This window comes from Euleptes europaea, chromosome 15 (genome assembly GCF_029931775.1).
Source record: "Euleptes europaea isolate rEulEur1 chromosome 15, rEulEur1.hap1, whole genome shotgun sequence".
Taxonomy (NCBI): domain Eukaryota; kingdom Metazoa; phylum Chordata; class Lepidosauria; order Squamata; family Sphaerodactylidae; genus Euleptes; species Euleptes europaea.
Window position 1 is genome coordinate 11,223,856 of NC_079326.1, and position 18,977 is coordinate 11,242,832.

Below are 18,977 nucleotides of genomic sequence, written 5' to 3' on the forward strand. Positions count from 1 at the left end.
TTTTGTTACAGTTAACTAAAATGATTGAAGCAGAGCACATAAAAAGTGATGCCCATGTAGAAAAAAGTATGCCCAACATCTCTGGTACCATTTGAGGTTCAGCAGATACTGGAAAAGTTCCCAAGCTGAGAAAAGAGAGGACTAAGAAAGGAAAGAGGACAAAATTGGTTTCTGCTTTACTGGAAGAGCATATTTCATTGGTAAAGAGATGTTTGTTTTTAAGATTTGAAAAGTATTTTTAAGTGAAAAAAATATAGAACAATTGTTCTAGTTTTACAAGTCATCACTGAATTAAATTGATTAGCATTAGATTCAGGAAAGTCAAAACAATGTAATTCTTCATACAACAAAAGTTCTGGCATACAGGTAATGATTGCTCCTGGCTTCGAAGGTTTTTAAAAAATGAAAACAAGTTCATGGTTTACCAGCTGCTGTTAGCTGTGATGGTGGAGAAACAGGGCAGCACCGTTGCCAGGAACACCTAAATTTCAGTTACATCTAGCTCACAAGCTGACCCCTGAGGACCTAGCCATGCTGATCCGTGCCACCGTAACCTCCAGACCAGGCTACTGTAATGCGTGGTACATGGGCCTGCCTGTCTTCTCGGATGCTTCAGTTGGTACAAAATGCACTGGTGAGATTCCTATCGGGTCAGCTGCATAATGCATATCACTCCAGTGCTACCTCAATTGCACTAGATACCAGTTGCGGTAGGAAGGGGAAAATTGTGTCTTTCCTCACTGGGAAGCTCCCTTAGACCAAGGGTTCCCTGGAAAGTACCCTGATAACCAGTTGCCACCACTCAGAATCTCTAGAGAACATCTAGACTGACCTGTGAAGGAAGTCTTCCAGCACAGTACTAGAGCAATAACAAAATACCTTATAACCAACCCGGCAGCACCTGTACAGTCTAGCACATAGGGAAGAGATTAAGAGAACTATCCCAGAGAAAAAAATTGTATTAAGTGAAGCAAAAAAAAAAAAGTCTTTATAAAAAGGCTTATTATAAAAGAGAGAGAGAAAAGGGGAAAGGGTGGTTGAATTCAAAAAGGGGCGGGGAAAAGGCAAAACAAAATACAGGGGAAAGCACCCAGCAACAACAGCACAGAAATATTCAAATGAAAACCAATACAGTTGAACTAACTAAGATAAACATGTTACCTATGCTGTCCTTAACCCCTACCCAACTTCCTGTGGGCCCAGTTTCCACTGAAGAAAAGTGAAAATCCCAAATGTCTAGATATTTATGCTAAATGTAGTTGGACCTAATCCAGCCTCCTTTCTAAGAATTACAAACTGATTTCTCCAATCTCATGCAAATCCCCATCTCTGATGTCAGAGGCTACGTTTACCAATCAGAGCTATATACAGTATAGTCCCATCTCCAACAAGCACCTGGTAGTGGCTCTGAACTTCCATGACAAATAGGTGGTCTAGTCCAAACCTAACCGCCCTTTGTCCAAAGGGATTAAGTCTGCCAGGATGCTTCACGGTGGAATGGAAGTGAATAGCTCATTTTAATGGAATCTCTAGGGGTCCAAGATCCCAGCACTCTAAGTAGCATTCGTGAGCCTTAGCAAGTTTTAGGATTTCTGTCACATTACCTACCTGCTTCTAGGCCCAATTCAAAGTGCTATTTATTTCTCTTGTAGCCTAGGGCCTCCATATTTACCAACCCATATCTTCTTGTTCACTCCCATGCACCAGTTACTGTCCTCAGACAACCTTCTCCTTGTGGTGCCCTCTTAGGACTGTCCACACAGCAACAGTGAGATTGTGTGCTTTCTCTGTAGTAGTATAAGTCTGGTCCTGTGGAGTGGATGATGAAGGCACCTTCATCAGCCATATCTTGGAAGGCCACATCTAGGGACCATTTGGAGGAGGGTGGCCATCTCAGTGGATTTAGGGGTATGTGTTAAATCCCTGTATGTTTTAAAATCTGTGAATTATCATTATTTGGGAATGGACTTTTATGTTTCATGTTCTGCAACTTGTTGCATTGTTAGCTGCCTTGAGTTCAAGGAAATAAAGTAGGGTGTAAATATTTTTTAAAATAAATAAATGGAACCTCCACATTCAGGAGCAGAGTACAATTGAAAGCTGTTGCTGGGGTCAAACACAGAGGAGAGCTGTTGCACTGCCAAAGCATAAGTCTAGATGGTATTGGAGTAACAAAAATGAGAAGCACACATACTGAATGCTACCGTCCATTCACCACGGTGCTAGATGTGCACTGTAAATCTGATCCAATAAAGTGGCAGTTAAGTTCCCACAATGTTCCCTTGTATTGAGAGTTGTTTTTTTTGTCAATTTTTGTGTTGTTTACAGATGGCAGATATTCAAATTGCTTTCCACTTTGCTTGAAATAACATCTAAATTCTCTTTATTTAATCTTTCCCAGGTGGATGCAGGTTGGATTGGATTCTGGTCCATTTTAGGAGGCTGTGTTTTTGGCATAGCATTGGCAAGGTAAGAATTGCAGCCTTCCCATGTAGCTTTACTTTCCTTCAGTGGAATAGTTCTTTAGTTATACTAAAACGATACCCTTGAGATAATTTTCTGTTATCAATGACAGCTGTAAGAGAACAAATGCGCTTGTCTGAGCTGACAATATGTTCTTTTTCTAGAATAGTAATTTGTATTCTGTGGGTTTTTCCGCCTGTAAGTGCTGAAAATTCCATTGCTCAATGATCAAACTGAGCAGTTCATACTGTTGTATTTGTCGGCTACTCCCCATTCACACCATCCTAAGGTGGGAAGAAACACTTACGTAAAATAATCAAGGACAGTCCTTTTTTTCCTATTCACTCACACCTCCTCCTTTATAGGTGTTACAGTTTCTTCAATCAAATTTTATAGAAAATATACTATCCTGAACTAGACATTAAGGGCCTAGTTTAAACGTTATGTTGCTTTCTGCTTTCTTAAGCTAACTGACCAAAAAGTATTGCTAAAAGCACCCTAAACCCTTAAGCCAGCATGGTGTGGTGGCTGAGGTGTCAGACTAGGATCTGGAAGACCCAAGGTCAGTTACCTACTCTGTCATGGAAACTCCCTGCTTGAGCCAGGGCAGGTCACCGCCACTCAGCGTAACCTACCTAAGGAAAATATCCTTTTTTTAAAAAGTAAGCTTCTTGTCATTATGGTTGCAAAGATATGCTTGAAAGTGTGTGCAGTGCCTAGTGAAATAACTGCAATCAGGAACCTGGGGAATATGATTCCTAGCAGTAGATGGCACACTTCATAACGCCAGTAGATTCTGCCAGTAGATTCTGCTGACTTCAGTGGGATTAAGGAAACAGAATTGCAACTGTAAAGAGGCCTAGCCTCAGTCCCTTTTTGGAAAGGTAAAAAAACTCTGATCCTATGTGATGTAAAATAATTCCTGGTTCTTACAGGACATTTTATATACTGCATAGTAGCGTGTGCCCAAATTTCCGTTCTGCTCATAAATTATGTTGCACCATTAAATTGGAGTCTTCTGAAACTGGAGGGCCATCCTTTTCTAACCTTAAGGCAGTTCTAGCACAGATTTGCTGACTCAGGCCAATTATGTAAATCTTGACCTTTTGTGGTACTATTAATTTGGTTAATATGTAGCCTAGTTTCAACCTCTGAATATCCCTTTTAATGTCTCCTAGAACTGCTACAAAATTGCCTTCGAATTCTGTAGTAAGGTGACGTCTCTTGTAGAGCTTGTTGCTTAGCTTTGTAGTGTATTTATTTGTGCTTTTTGTGAAAAACGAAAGCTCTGTCTCCAAATATCACTCTCTGGTTGAGGGATTATATTGTTTCAAACACAGAGTTATGTGCACAAAAAGAGTGGTGATTTGTCAGTTTTTGATGGATGATTCCCTCTTTTTAGGCTTATTCAGCAGTTATCTGGGTGGAGTTGAATCAATGTCTGTGCTGACTATAATCTCCTGAAAGTTGTAATTAGGAAAATTAGGTAATGATTCTTGTCAAGTGTGACAGGCCAGTGTATTTCACTGTCAGCCTAGTACCTTTTGTAATTTGGCTCAGTGTGGAAGGGGGCTGTTGGTACTTCTAGCTGCAAATTTGTTAGAACCTGAAGTGTTTCCATTTAAGAACTATAGTGTAGCTTTCCTTCCCCTGGTCAATGCCTCCTCCCCGCATACCCGGTCAGTGTAGCTAAATTACAATATAATTGCACACTACTTGCAGACGTCCTAAATAAAGAGCCCTACCCCTGAGTGTCGTTCCAATTTTTGGTGACGCAAAAAGCTATCATTTGGGTGTCAAAACTATCTCTATTCTCAGTAGAAATGTTTGTGCCTGTGGTACAAAATTAGGCCTGTCAAAGGAAGACACAGTTGGAAAATATGCTCTTAGATTTCATTATTTTGTTACCTGTAGCATACAGTATCTTCCTCCACATGAGATTTATGTGCTCAATCTTCCTGCTCTCCTAGCCCAGACCAAGAGCCATTGAGATAATTTATATGAAGTGTGTTTGTGATTGAAGAGCCTTGGATATTTTGGGCAGCTGGTGGGTGTTGTACCCTTTTGTTGGCAACTGTAGAACGAGACTGGTTTGAGGAGAGGAGGGGAAGCAACTTCAAACAGTGACATTCTTTTTTTTTATTACACAGCTACACAAATCAGTCTCTTTTTTTTTCACTGGCATTTTTCCTGTCGCATTTATTAATGATCACAGATATTTTTCAGACTTTGTCCTTCGCAGATCAGAATTTCCTTCATCTTTTAAACTGCATCAAAGTCAAAACAAACTTTGTGTGCTGGTATAATTTTTATAGCAATCAGCAGTGGGATCAAGAGCAACAAATTATGGCTTTCCACTATTGTAGACACATAATGTGAATTTTCTGGATCATAAAATACTGGTCCAGGCTTTGGGGTGGGGGGTAGAGATTCTTGGCATCTGTGGTAGGAAAGAATTAATGTGATGCTCTTCCATGTTTCTCATGTTTCCATTGTTTAACAGAGAGCTAAGTACTATGCAGCAGGGGAGGGCAAAAATTATGGTTCTAGGAGCTATTTAATTTTTTTGGGAGCTATGAATCACAAAATGGTGGCTTAGTGGGTGGAGCCAGCTACAAAACGGCAGCCTATACAAAATGTACAGTAGGTTAAAGCAAGTCTGCGGTTCTTGGGTAAGGAGACCTTTCCTCTTAGGATTGCCAACCTCCAGGTGGGGGCTCCCAGAATTGCAAGTGGTCTCCAGACTACATAGATTGCTTGTTTATATATTCCTTATTTATCTAAAACATTTAATCTACTTTTCCTGGAGAAAATGGCTGCTTTGGAAGGCGGGCTGTATGGCATTGTACCCTACCAAGTTCTCTTCCCTGAACCCCTCTCCCAGGCTCCACCCTCAAATTTCCAGGTGTTTCTGAACCTGGAGTTGGCAACCCTATTTCTTCTCCAAACCACCACCATGCTGTACAGAACAAAAATATACAGTTGTCTGTTTTGTTTTGTTTTTCCTGGAAGAGGCAAGCAGCAGCTCTGATGCAAGGTGAAAGCGTCGATAGCATGCTCCTTTCCTCGCTGGAGAAAGGGTGGGTGTGCAAGAGGGGGAGGAGAGGTGGATGAGAAAGGGTACTGGTGCTGTCATTTCCCCATCCAGAGCAAAAGTGTATGGCTCTTTGTATGAATGAGAGAGAGGAGAGAAGCTGCTGAAGTAGCTTTGAAGAATAAGGAAGTGATAGGTATGATAAAAACACTAGGCTTGGAATACAGGCCACATATAAAACCACCAGTGTAAACTTACAGAAGTATGCAACACAGTTAATGATATACATAATATAAATGACCATACACGTTTCGGCCTCTTGCAAAATAATAGCACCAATCATAGGTCTTTAAGCATGGTAACTTGCTCACACAAGCTGGAGGGTGAGAGAACAGATAAAAGGTTCTTCACACAATGCATAGTAAAATTGTGGAACTCCCTGCCCCAGGATGTGGTGATGGCTGCCAACTTGGAAGGCTTTTAAGAGGGGAGTGGAAATGTTTATGGAGGATAGGGCTATCCATGCTTCTGGTTAAAATGAATACTAGTCATGATGCATACCTATTCTCTACAGTATCAGAGGAGAATGCCCATTATTTTAGGTGCTGTGAAACACAGGTAGGATGCTGCTACAGTTGTCTTGTTTGTTTCTTAGAGGCACCTGGTTGGCCACTTTGTGAACAGACTGCTGGACTTGGTGGTCCTTGGTCTGATCCAGCATGGCTTTTCTTATCGTCTTGAATTTTGGATAAAAACGTAAGAGTCTTGTTGGATCAAACCAGTGGTCTAGTCCAGCATCTGTTTCATGCAATGGCCAATCAGTTGCCTTGGAGGGCCAATACACAGGGAACAGAAGCCAACACGTTCCACTGATGTTGCCTTCTGGAACTGGTTTTTCAGAGGATCACTGCCTCTGCATGTGGGGGGTCCCCATTAGTCACCATGGCCATTAGCCTTTGATAAACGTATGCTCATTGAAGTCGTCCGATTCCCTTTTAAAGCTGTCTATGCTCGTGGCCATCATTATATCCGCTGGCAGCAAATTCTACAGTTTTACTCATTGGGTAAGGACTTCATTGTAACACCCATTTATAATGTAACACCCATTTATAAAAAAAGGTTCCAGGGGGAACCCAGGAAATTACAGGCCAGTTAGCTTAACGTCTGTTCCGGGTAAATTAGTGGAAAGCATTATTAAAGATAGAATTGTCAAGCATATAGAAGGGCAAGGTTTGCTGGGCAAAACCCAACATGGCTTCTGCAAGGGTAGGTCCTGTCTCACTAACCTATTAGAGTTTTTTGATAGCGTCAATAAGCATGTGGACAGGAATGAGCCTGTGGATATTGTGTATTTGGATTTCCAAAAAGCTTTTGACAAAGTCCCCCACCAAAGACTGCTAAGCAAACTTCATAGTCATGGGATAAAAGGACAAGTTCTCTTATGGACTGAGAGCTGGCTGAAAAATAGGAAGCAGAGAGTAGGAATCAATGGTCAGTTCTCATAATGGTGGGATGTGAGCAGTGGGGTGCCTCAGGGATCTGTGTTGGGACCGGTGCTTTTCAACCTGTTCATCAATGACCTGGAGTTGGGGTTAAACAGTGAAGTAGCCAAGTTTGCAGATGACACCAAATTATTTAGGGTGGTTAAAACAAAATCGGACTGTGAAGAGCTCGAGAAGGATCTCTGCATACTGGAAGAATGGGCATTAAAATGGCAAATGAGATTCAATGTGAGCAAGTGTAAAATGGTGCATATTGGAGCAAAAAATCTCACCTTCACATATACATTGATGGGATCTGTGCTAGCAGCGACAGACCAAGAAAGGGATCTTGGGGTGGTAGTGGATAGCTCAGTGAAGATGTCAACCCAGTGTGCGGCTGCTGTAAAAAAGGCAAATTCCATGCTGGCCATAATTAGACGAGGAATAGAGAATAAAACTGCTGATATCATACTGCCCTTATACAAATCTATGGTGAGACCACACTTGGAATACTGTGTACAGTTCTGGTCACCACACCTAAAAAAGGATATTACAGAGCTTGAAAAGGTGCAGAAAAGAGCAACCAAAATGATTTAAGGGACTAGAGCAACTGTCCTATGGGGAGCGGTTAGGACGCTTAGGGCTGTTTAGCTTGGAAAGAAGGCGGCTAAGGGGAGACTTGATAGAGGTCTATAAAATTATGCATGGTTAGGAGAGAGTGGACAGGGAGTTTTTCTCCCTCTCCCATAATACTAGAACACGGGGTCATCTGCTAAAGCTGGAGAGCGAGAGATTCAAAACAGATAAAAGGAATTTTTTTTTCATACAACGCATAGTTAAATTGTGGAACTCCCTGCCCCAGGATGTGGTGATGGCTGCCAGCTTGGAGGGCTTTAAGAGGGGAGTGGACATATTCATGGAGGAGAGGGGTATTCATGGTTATTAGTTAGAATGGATACTGGTCATGCTGCATACCTATTCTCTCTAGTATCAGAGGAGCATGCCTATTATTTTGGGTGTGGTGAAACACAGGCAGGATGGTGCTGCTGCAGTCATCTTGTTTGTGGCTTCCTAAAGGCACCTGGTTGGCCACTGTGTGAACAGACTGCTGGACTTGATGGGCCTTGGTCTGATCCAGCAGGGCCTTTCTTATGTTCTTATGTTCATTTGCAATGCTTATGAGACAAGTTTCAATTCACTGAAGATTTTTTAGATACTGCTTTCTGCTATTAAAACATTATGATATTCAGAAAGGGAAAGGTAATGTTTGATAATGTTGTCTGCTGCTTGGCTTAAATTTCACAATACCGTTTCAACAATCACCATGATAAATTAACTCTTTCCCAGCAATTCAGGCTAAAGCATAATGCTCTTGTTATTCCAATGTGTAAAGTGCTTGTAATGTGTTGTATGTCTTTTTTTCTAGGTTTGCAGATTTCATCAGAGGAATGCTGAAACTTATACTTATCCTCTTACTGTCAGGGGCAACTCTAGCTTCCATCTGGTTCACTTTGACATGTGTAACCACTGTCATTCACCTGCCTTTAACTACAGGTATTTATGTTCATGTCTAGCATTCATTAACAGGTGTGGTATTAATGAGTGATTAATATGGAATGTTGTGAAAGTAATTTTATGTTACAGATTAAATACTGTAAAACTATTTAAACTCTGAATTGAAAACAGTGGCCTTGCTGGGTTTAGGGAACGGGATTGTTTTTGCAGTCAGTTCTGAACCATAGCTCCCCCTCCCCCAAGTGCTGCACTGCATCTGAAGCCAGATTACAAATCCCCCTTTTCAAGCAGAATTTTGTAGAATTACTTGCAATACAGCTACAGGAACTGAATTTCTGGATTGATTGTATAAGGTTATGCTGTGTGTAAAGTGCCATCAAGTCACAGCTGTCTTATGGCAATCCCGTAGGGTTTTCAAGGCAAGAGACGTTCAGAAGTGGTTTGCCATTGCCTGCCTCAGGCCTCATGTGGAGGAGTTGGGAATCCAACCTAGTTCTCCAGATTAGTGTCCGCTGCTCTCAACCACTACGCAACGCTGGCTCTTTAAGATTATGCTACATATGTGCAAATCCATACAAGCAATTGAAGGAATTTTGTCGCTGGAGTCTTTAAAAATTTTTTTTGTTAAAATAAGCTAGCTTTGAGCAAAGTTTGCTAACTTAAAACTTTTCAAAATTGCTGCTGTTTGGTTACAAATATTGATTTTTTGGGCTAATTGAGGAAGCCATCATATAAATATTTTAAATAAATTACAACTTTTAGCCTGGCTTTCCTAGAATTTCTATGGAAATTATACATGGGTGTGCTATAATGTATACCATGTATCTGAAATCTGGGAAAACAAGCAAGTCCAAAAATGTAAGTTGTTAAATGACTATAGTGAGTTGTATGCAATAAATTGGATTAATGAATGTTGCAAATTGTGCTTTACTGATTCAGTTGCATCAGTTTTTTTACATTCAAATCATATATTTGGAATAGAATAGGCCCACTGTACTGTTACTTTGTGCAGAAGTAATGGGTTTGAACTAGATTTAGAAACATTTCTGGAATGCCTTCATTTTCTGATTTAGCATAATACATTTATTTCACTGCCCTGTATTTTTTCCTGCACATTATGTTTTCGGTTTGCATGTCATCTCCTGTCTGTGGTCTCTGTTCTGTTGCTGCTACTGGGATGCTTAAACTGAGAGCCAGGCTAGAGTTTTCACCTGTGTGTGTGTGTGTGTGTGTGTGTGTGAGACTAGACTATAATCCATGATTTATTTATTTGCTCAGCAAGCTACTTCCACATTTTTAATTCTTTAAGACAATTTGCTGCTGGGCTAAATTCTGTACTATTTTGGCTCTTTATTCCCGTTTCGTACTACTTGGGGGGGGGGAGGAAGAGGGGTGTTCTCCTTTCTTTTTCTGTAGCTTACCTGCTGATCTTTCCCCTTTTCTTGTTTCCCTTTAGTAATTCCCTGATTCACATTTTACTTTTTCCTATTCAATTTGCTAAAAGAGGAACAGCAGTCAAATAGCACATGAAGGCATTTATCGGACTTGAGAGTTAATACTCTGGGAGACAGGCAGAGTTCACACCTTGGTGACCATTGTCTGAAGCTTTGTGCAAACTCAGTGATCCATTAACACATCAAATTCAGTTCTCCTCCCATTTGGAAGATTTTCTTTTCAGGTAGGAGATTTAGAAGACTTTAAACCAAGATGTGTCACAGCTGGAACGTTTCTTATAGGCTGAATATGTACTAAAATTAGGTTAGAGGGAACTGTAGACTTGAAGCTCCTCCTTGCTGTTTCACCAAACCTAAGTAGGCAAGTCCTTGGTTTCATATTGTGCTCTCTGTTTCAGAGAGGTAATTGTGGGTACCATGAAGCAGATGTGCTATTCCCTGGACTTCGGGGGTGCTGCCCCTCGTTGTGGAAAATCCATTAATGAACTTGGAGCCTTTGTGCCCTTTTTTGTTGCTGATCTATAGCCACAAAGCACCTCTTCCCTAGCTGTACCACCTGACTGTGTTTAATTAACAGAGTTTTTGCTGAGCGCTTTCTCTGTCTGTCTACATATCTATATATATAGTCTATCTTATTCAAATTAACTTTGAGACTTCAAAATTGTCCTTGGTGTATAGCTATAAACCAGAGATGAGTACAGCATATTGGAATTGGTGTCTAGTTGAGAGAAAATACCACCTGAGTTACCATTGCCAAAAATTTCCCTTGGTCTTTTCTGTGATCTGTTTTTCATATTTAAAGTAATCAGCTCTGATTTTTTTTTTTTTTTTAGCAAAGTATTTTTAATGGCTGAACAAATCAAGCTTTGCAGCAGTTGCTTCCTTTTTGGGGTAGCAAATCACTGAACCACAGTTGGCGGTGAAGGGATATGCTAAGAGCTTTTAACATTGTGAAGAAAGGTGTGGTATAAATGAAGAAATTAATAATAAACATAGTTAAAGATGGGGAGCAGATAAAAGGTAGGATGGTGAGTGGGTGGGAAGGAGAGAAGTAATCAGGGAAAGGTGAAGATATAGAGGATATGAGGTTTGCTTGGAGAAAGGAAAGAAGAAATTGTGTGGAGAAAGGGATAAAGGGTGAAGTGAGGTGTACCTAACAAGTTCCTACTGGGTCTGGTGGCTGGCACTGTGCAACTTGGCCAGAATTTTCCCAGGAAGAGGGTGGTAGGGGTAGGGAAAGAGGAAAAACTGAAGGTGGGTGGGCAGATAAAGGTAGGTTGGGCCAGTGGATTGGAAGGAAAGAAGGAGGTAAGAAAAAAGGAGTGCCTATGGGGGCTTTTTGGGAAGTTAAAGGGGAAATGGTGGGGGAGGGAAAATAAGATGCTCTCTGCAAGTCCTTTTGTGTCCCCCACTTGTGTATCTAATTCTCAGTGTGGCCCTGTCTGCAGATACTTAAATCCCGCCATTAAAGCCATGCACAGGCAAGACCAATCTTTCTATAAACCTGAGAAAAGCTCCAGGTTGGCAGAAAAATCAAATCTAAAATCAATTAATTGGGAGGGGGAGTTAAAATACCTCAAAATGATAAAAGGAGTATCTGTAACTTTTAGGAACGGGGGCCATTAGTGGCTGTTGCTAAGCAGTGACAACAGTATCGCCAGCCTTCAAGCCTTGATTTCTGTTTGTAAAAGGCATGACTCTTTCCTGGGCTGGTTTGGCATTTGAAGGGGGCTTATTAGGGCCAAGCCCAGCAACAACTGAGGGTGACTTTCTGTCACCTGACTTGCATGACTCACCCTGCCCTGGCTACAGCAGCTATCCCATAAAAGCCGGTGTAGTTGTTAGAGTTTCAAACTAAGATTTGGGAGACCCAGGTTTGAATCCCCAGTCGGTTATGGAAGCTCACTAGATGACCATGTTCCAGTCAAACACACTCTCACAATTTTCCTCACACACTCTCACTTCCTAGAGGCACCTGGTTGGCCGCTGTGTGAACAGACTGCTGGACTTGATGGACCTTGGTCTGATCCAGCATGGCTTTCCTTATGTTGTTATGTTCTTCACACACTCTAACAACCTACCTCACAGGGTTGTTGTGAGCATAAATTGGAGGAGAAGAGACTGATGTCACCTGCTTTGAGGACCTTCTATGGAGAAATTAGAATTCATGTCACAGCATCCTCTCAAAAAAAAAGCAGTGCTGTACAACTGAAATAATGAATGAAATATGAATGAATATAATATGAAATATGAATATGAATGAAATAATGTAGCTGAAGAGGGAGGGCAGATAAAAGGTAAATTGGTTAGTAGGTGGGAATGAAGCAAGAATTGGAATATTGAGGCAGCCAGGAAGAGGGAGAGAGGGAATAGTGTGGGGGATACAGAGAAAAGTGAGGTCCCACCACCACCATGTCCTTGCAGGTTACCCCCTGTGCAACTGGGCCTAGCTCAGCCAGCACCATTCAACTTGACTAGCATTTGCCCAGGAGGAGGCTGCTGGTAGGAGGGAAGGACAGAAAGCTGAAGACAGGAGGGCAGATAAATATAGGATGGATGGTGAGTTGGAAGGACAGAAAGAAGCAGGAAAGGTGGAGACGCTTTTGGGTCTTCCAGGGAAGGGAAAGAGGAAATAGTGGGGGAGGATTACATTGAGATGCTCAGTGCAAGTCCTTGTGGGTTCCCCTCTTGTTACTATATACAGAGAGAATGAATTTTCGTAATGTCCAGTTGTACAGCACTGCTTTTTTCTTTGAGAGGATGCTGTGACATGAATTCTAATACCGTATATACTCATGTATAAGCCGACCCGCGTATAAGCCGAGGTGCCTAATTTTACCCCAAAAATGGGGAAAAATTAGGCACCCGTGTATAAGCCGAGGGTCGGCTTACACAATGCCCCTGCCCCAGCTTGCCCTCCCGCCCGGCCTCCCGGGCCCTCCAGACCCACCCCGACCCCAGTGCCACCCCCTCCTGGGCCCTCCACACCCACCCTGACCCCAGCGCCACCCTAGGGGGGAGGGAGAAGAGCCCCTGAACCCCTTACTCACCGGGAGGACGAGGCCCGCTGATCAGCTGGAGGCGGCGGCAGGGAAGGCACGCAGGCCGGAGGCGGCAGCGGGGCCCTGCCTGAGCGCAGGCAGGCCCTGCTGGCCTCTCCCAGGCCGCAGAGAAGGCACGGGGGGGGGGGCGACGGGGGGGGGGCTTCCTGCACTGAGGCAGGCCCTGCTGGCCTCTCCCAGGCCGCAGAGAAGGCGTGCGGGATGGCGGCGGTAAGTTTCCCCTCTCTCCCCCCTCCCCCCTCCCCTCGCCTACCGTATTGACCCGCGTATAAGTCGAGTTGGCTTTTTTCAGCCCTTTTTTTGGGCTGAAAAACTCGGCTTATACGCGAGTATATACGGTAATCTTGTTGACTGTGTATGCAGCCCTGTTTTGTAATGCAATTGCCAAGATTCTTGACTAGTCAGTGTGAGAGCCAGTGTGGCATAATGGTTAGAGGATCTGGGAGATCAAGGTTTGAATCCCCACTCTGCCATGGAAGCTTGCTGTGTGAGCTTGGGCCAGTCACACTCAATATAACCCACCCCACAGGGTTGTTGTGAGGATAAAATGGAGAAGAGAATGATGTAAGCTGCTTTGGGTCCTCATGAGGGAAAATGCAGGGAATAAATGAAGTAAATAAATAAACTACCAAGCTCTTGCTCTGACGAGGAGGGCATCTTGAAACTTTGGGTGATTCCCACTGGTTGATCAGGGAGGCAGGATCAAATTTCAATTTCCTGTCTCTTGGGCTGGAATCGCCCCTTCCTCAGTTCGCTTCCTAGGCGGTACCTGAAGATCTCCCGCTATTACAGTTGATCTCCAGCCGATCAGGATCAGTTCCCCTGGAGAAAATGACTGCTTTGGAGGGTGGACTCTATGACATGATACCGTTTCCCAATTTGGGAGTTGACAACCCTAGTGATCTCCTTTTTTAACATAGAAAGCAGCCTTCACTCTTTTTGCAGACTTTAGTATTGGTGTCTTGAGTTTACTGCTAACATCCATATGGCAAGCTACTGCAATAAATCTTCAAATTTAAAAGCCTTTTCTTATCTCATTCTCTTATGCCAGTTCATATTTTAGTGCTTGGCATGAAGTCTTCCAAAAGCAGAATCCATTAGTCTTGATAAGTTGCTAAAGGTCAGATTCTTCTTTTAGGTCCAATGTCTTTTCCTGAAGCGCTTTAACTAATAGAATACTGTTGTTACCTTCAACACAAGACAGTCCCTTAAGGTGGAGTGTTATCAAATGCCTGGGCGAAACTGCCACTTCTGTACAGAATTTGGCTGTGATGCTGTTTTGGAATAACTGAGTTGGATCCAGCCAGCTTTTTCATTCAGTCTCACCCTATTTCCGTACTTACTCTACCTCCTATCATTCATGCCTTTTTCCTGTGCAGGTGCCATGATACTCAGCATAGCCTTTTTGGTGGTCAAAGGGGACACTCCCTTCTGTTTCTTACCAGTGGAAAAGCTGGCTGGATCCAACCCTCTGGTCTTTGTGGAACTGTCGCCTTTGGCTGGTCGGTCTGTGTGTGCACATCTGAGTACTGAAGCTCACAGTGGGAAAAAACACAATGAATTTCTGCAGACTATCTGTATTCAGATTTAGCACACTTTCTCTTAATTTATGTCTTCTAAAGTCGATTTATTTGTTTTTGCTGGAGCTTCCACATGCTTTTCTGAAGCATAATTTTTGAAATTGTTTTCTTGGACAAATTAATGCTACATTGTCTTAATTGATGCCTTTGTGCCTTGAAAACCAGCCTCGCATCCACATGGAATAATTTCTTGAGGGTGAAAATGCACCAGCTATTTAAGTGCTAATTTATAGGGCTTCGTGGCGCCTTATTCCTGAATGTAATGATGCAATATAATGGCGACCTCTGTGCTCCAGGGTAATTGGAAGAAATGGCACATTTAAATTGATTTGGTTGAACTTATTCTTTTTTGTGATAATTAAAAGTTTCAGGGCGTAGTGTGTAACAGAGACAAAGTATTGGAGTTCAAATGCAGGGCAGTACTCAGTGACACTCGGGTTGTAGGGAGGGAATGTGAGATGGCTGCTTAAGCTGCCAGAACAACTTCAGGATTAATGCTAAAGCAGGGCTGCATTGACATCGGAGGTTACAGGGGCACTTGCAGTTCCTTGAATCGAGAAGAGGGAACGCACTGTGTATAACAAAAACAGTTTATCACTGTGCACAAGTATGTTTCTTAGCAATTATGGTAGAATTTTCAAGGCAGTTTGGGTTCATTAAGTGATCGTAAGTACTCCCAATAAATGGATCCCTACCTGTTAAGCATTATCATGCTTGCTGTTCAGCCGGAAGGTTGAATGAAAAGCATTAAGGTCCAAACTATTTTCTAGGTTATGCTTTCAAAGGGCTGACGGCACCCAGACAAAGTGATTAGAGAGGGCTGAAATAAAACCAAGCTACCTGTTAGAAGGCCTGCAAATTAATGCATCTTTGCAGTACTGATCCCTCTGATCCTTTTACATATCTCTGAGCAATTTCTTGTTTTTTTTTTTCAATAGTACATTCCTTCTTTTACTGGTTATAGTACCCAAATACTTAAATATTGCGGTGGTGAAACTGCTACTTATAACTGCTGCTCTGCTAATGCATCATGCACTACAGGTGTACAGTATTCTGCTAAATGGATCTCATTATCAGAGTGGAATTGTCTGCTTTTAATTTTAAACAGTCATGAGGAAAATAAATTTTTAGAAGGGAAGGTCTGGAAAGAGTGTAAAAACATCTTGATCTCCCTTCCCAATCAAGCACCCCAGTAATCCAACCTAAACCAAAAATAGACTATTTCTGTCAGTCTCAGGCGTCTGCCTCTAGTATCCCTCAAGCAAACTCATCCAGTCAGGTAGATCTGAAGCAGTAATACTTTATTAGGAACTAATAGGCAAATAAAAGAACTGACCGCTCACAGGCAAGGAAGGTTAGCATTAGAGATCTCTAGGAGGTTACTTGCTTAAAAACACTAGTGCAGAAGAATAAGATAAACATTGCTAGGCAACAGCGAGATAGTGGTTCTCATGAGTGGAGACAAAACACTTTGCAAAGGTAAGTATACACAGGAGCTTCAAAACCCTGGGAACCAAGGACTTGACTTGTGGCCAGAACTTGGCCGGAACTTATGTCAAGAGCCTGACTGGACCTTGCATTCAGTTAGGAACCTGACAATTTCTGGAGATTCTGATGTCAGCAGTAATGAGTCATGTCGTAAACCTGATGACATCATCATGTTATGCAGCCAATGAGATGTGGTGATTTTCTGATGCCACTGAGGATGAAAGAGGGAAGAATGTGTCAAACAGGAATAGGTTAGTACAGAAAAATCAGTATTGAGACTGAGGAAAGATAGCTATGGATATGAGCCAGGCAAAATTAAGCATTTTAAAATACAGTTGATTTCAGTGGGAGGCATTTAAATACTTTTAAGGCTGCAGTTGTATGTGTAGTTATGAGAGTAAGCCCCAATGAGCAATGTAGGGGTTACTTCTGAATAAACATGCATAGTAATTGCAGTGTAAGTTTCCTATTGAAATCAGTAGGGCTTAAAAAATTGACAAAACCCCTGGTCCAGATGGAATTACTGCTTTATTCTATCGAATGTTTAAAGAAAGTATTTTAAACCCTTTTCTAACACTTTGTAATACAATCTTGGATACTGGAATTTCTCCTGAGACATGGTCACATGCTTTCATATCTTTGATACATAAAGTGGGAAGAGATCCTGAGAAAGTCTCAAATTACAGGCCCATTTCGTTGTTGAATGTGGATTATAAAATTTATGCCTCGGTACTATCAAATAGAGTTAAACAGTTCATTAAAGATTTAATGTATGAGGACCAAGCAGGCTTTGTACCAGGAAGGCAAATCAAGGACAATATCAGGATATTATTGGATTCTTTGGAATACTATGAACATAATAATCAGCATAAAGCAGCTTTTGCTTTCCTAGATGCAGAAAAAGCTTTTGATATGGTCTCTTGGGACTTCATGAAAAAAGTTTTGGAAAAAATGAACTTTGGTGAACTATTTATGAGAGGCATAACAGCAATATATACATCACAACAAGCTAAAATTTTGGTTAATGAATCTATGTCTGATAATTGTTTAATACAAAAAGGGACAAGACAAGGCTGTCCACTATCCCCATTACTGTTTATTTTAGTATTGGAATCCTTGTGCTGTAAGGTAAGAGCAACAGAGGCCATCCGTGGATTACAAATAAAAAAACATGAATTCAAAATGAGAGCATTTGCAGATAACCTCTTATTAACTTTGGAAAATCCAACACAATCAATGGGCAAATTGATGGATATTTTGAAACCGTTTGGGCATGTCTCAGGGTTTAAGATTAATCAAGAAAAAACACAAACAGTATTTAAGAATACACCTGAAACCGAACAGAGAGACTTTGTATCATACACAGGATGGGAAAAGACTAACAAAGTTAAATACTTGGGAATTTGGATTTCTACAAAAAACAAAGATTTGATTGTAAATAATTATATTAAATTATGGGAGACCATTAAGAAGGATATGATATCTTGGTCAAATAAGAAACTCTCCTTTTTGGGACGTATATCAACAACTCAAATGAATATTTTACCAAGGATACTTTTTTTATTTCAGAACTTGCCAATTGTTTCCCATGTAAAATATTTTAATGTTTGGAGAAAGGACTTATTAATTTCATTTGGCAAGGGAAAAAATCGAGAATTGTGGACTCTAAAGATAGAGGAGGTTTTGCACTCCCTAACTTTCAATTGTATGCTAAAGCGGCTGCTTTGGTATGGCTTAAGGACTGGATCAACTTATCAAATGCACGATTGCTTGACTTAGAAGGTTTTGAGAATATAAGTGGATGGCATGGCTATTTATGGTATGATAAAATTAAAATACAAACATCATTTTGGAATCATAGAATTAAATCTACGTTATTTAGGGTATGGATGAAATATAAACATCTTCTTGAACCAAAGACACCAATGTGGATATCATCACAAGAAATGCTGACATTACGCCCACTTAGACCAGAACGCTTTGTTACATACCAGGACCTATTGAAATGGGATGGTAATAAATGTTACTTAAAAGATTACCAGGAGGTGAAAGATGTTTTAACCTGGTTTCAATACCATCAGATTAACTCAGTTTTTTTACAAGATATGAAAACAGGTTTTTCTAAAAACAAATCAACTTTTCACAAATCTTTACTGGATTACAATAACCAGCTCATTTCCAGGATATACAAATTATTATTGGAAATTTATTGTGAACAAGAAAGAATTAAACAAGAAAGAATTAAACCTACTATGATCAATTGGGCACAAACTTTGGGTCATGATATTCCTTTGGATAAGTGGGAAAGACTGTGGATGCTCAATCAATGAGTGAAAATGTTTATAAAATGATGTATAGGTGGTACCTAACACGTAAAAAGATGACGAAGATTTATAAGGTGTAAATTTTTTAGTGTAAAATAAAAAAAATATTTTTATAATATCAAACAAAGAAGCTTATCATGGTGTGTTCTCCAGTGTTTATTTCATCTGCATAGGAATATCATGATTTAACAGTCTTATCCATAAGTAACACCATCAGCATAAACTGAAGTCAAAAATAACTTGGGGTGATCCCGCTTACCTGTGCGTACTTTCGGAATGGTCAGGCTTGCAATGTATTTTCTTTCCACATCTCTAGTCATACTGGTCTATGCATGTACAAATTCTAATGAGTCTTCCATGCTTCATGAAGGAAGCCCTAAACATAAATTCCCTCTGTAAATTGGCTTCATGGTGGTTTGATTTTCTAAAAATAAATATTTATGATTGTAGAGCAAGGGCTTTGTTTTTGTAATATCAGTTGCACACACCCCTTAGGGGCTATGCATGCTTTCCCACTGAGCAAGTTTGGGTTTGTAAAAATGTGGAATTAGGTAACCTAAGAAAGCCACTAAGATG

The 18,977-nt window shown here is 41.1% G+C and overlaps 1 protein-coding gene across 1 annotated transcript in view; it reads left to right on the plus strand.

The window, feature by feature from the left end:
- Nucleotides 1-18,977, plus strand: part of SLC49A4 (solute carrier family 49 member 4) — a 123,371-nt gene that overhangs the window by 81,941 nt on the left and 22,453 nt on the right. Inside the window, exons 6-7 of the mRNA XM_056861436.1 lie at nucleotides 2,402-2,469; nucleotides 8,405-8,532. Of these exons, the coding sequence (XP_056717414.1) occupies nucleotides 2,402-2,469; nucleotides 8,405-8,532 (196 nt within the window). The remainder of the gene's footprint in view (nucleotides 1-2,401; nucleotides 2,470-8,404; nucleotides 8,533-18,977) is intronic.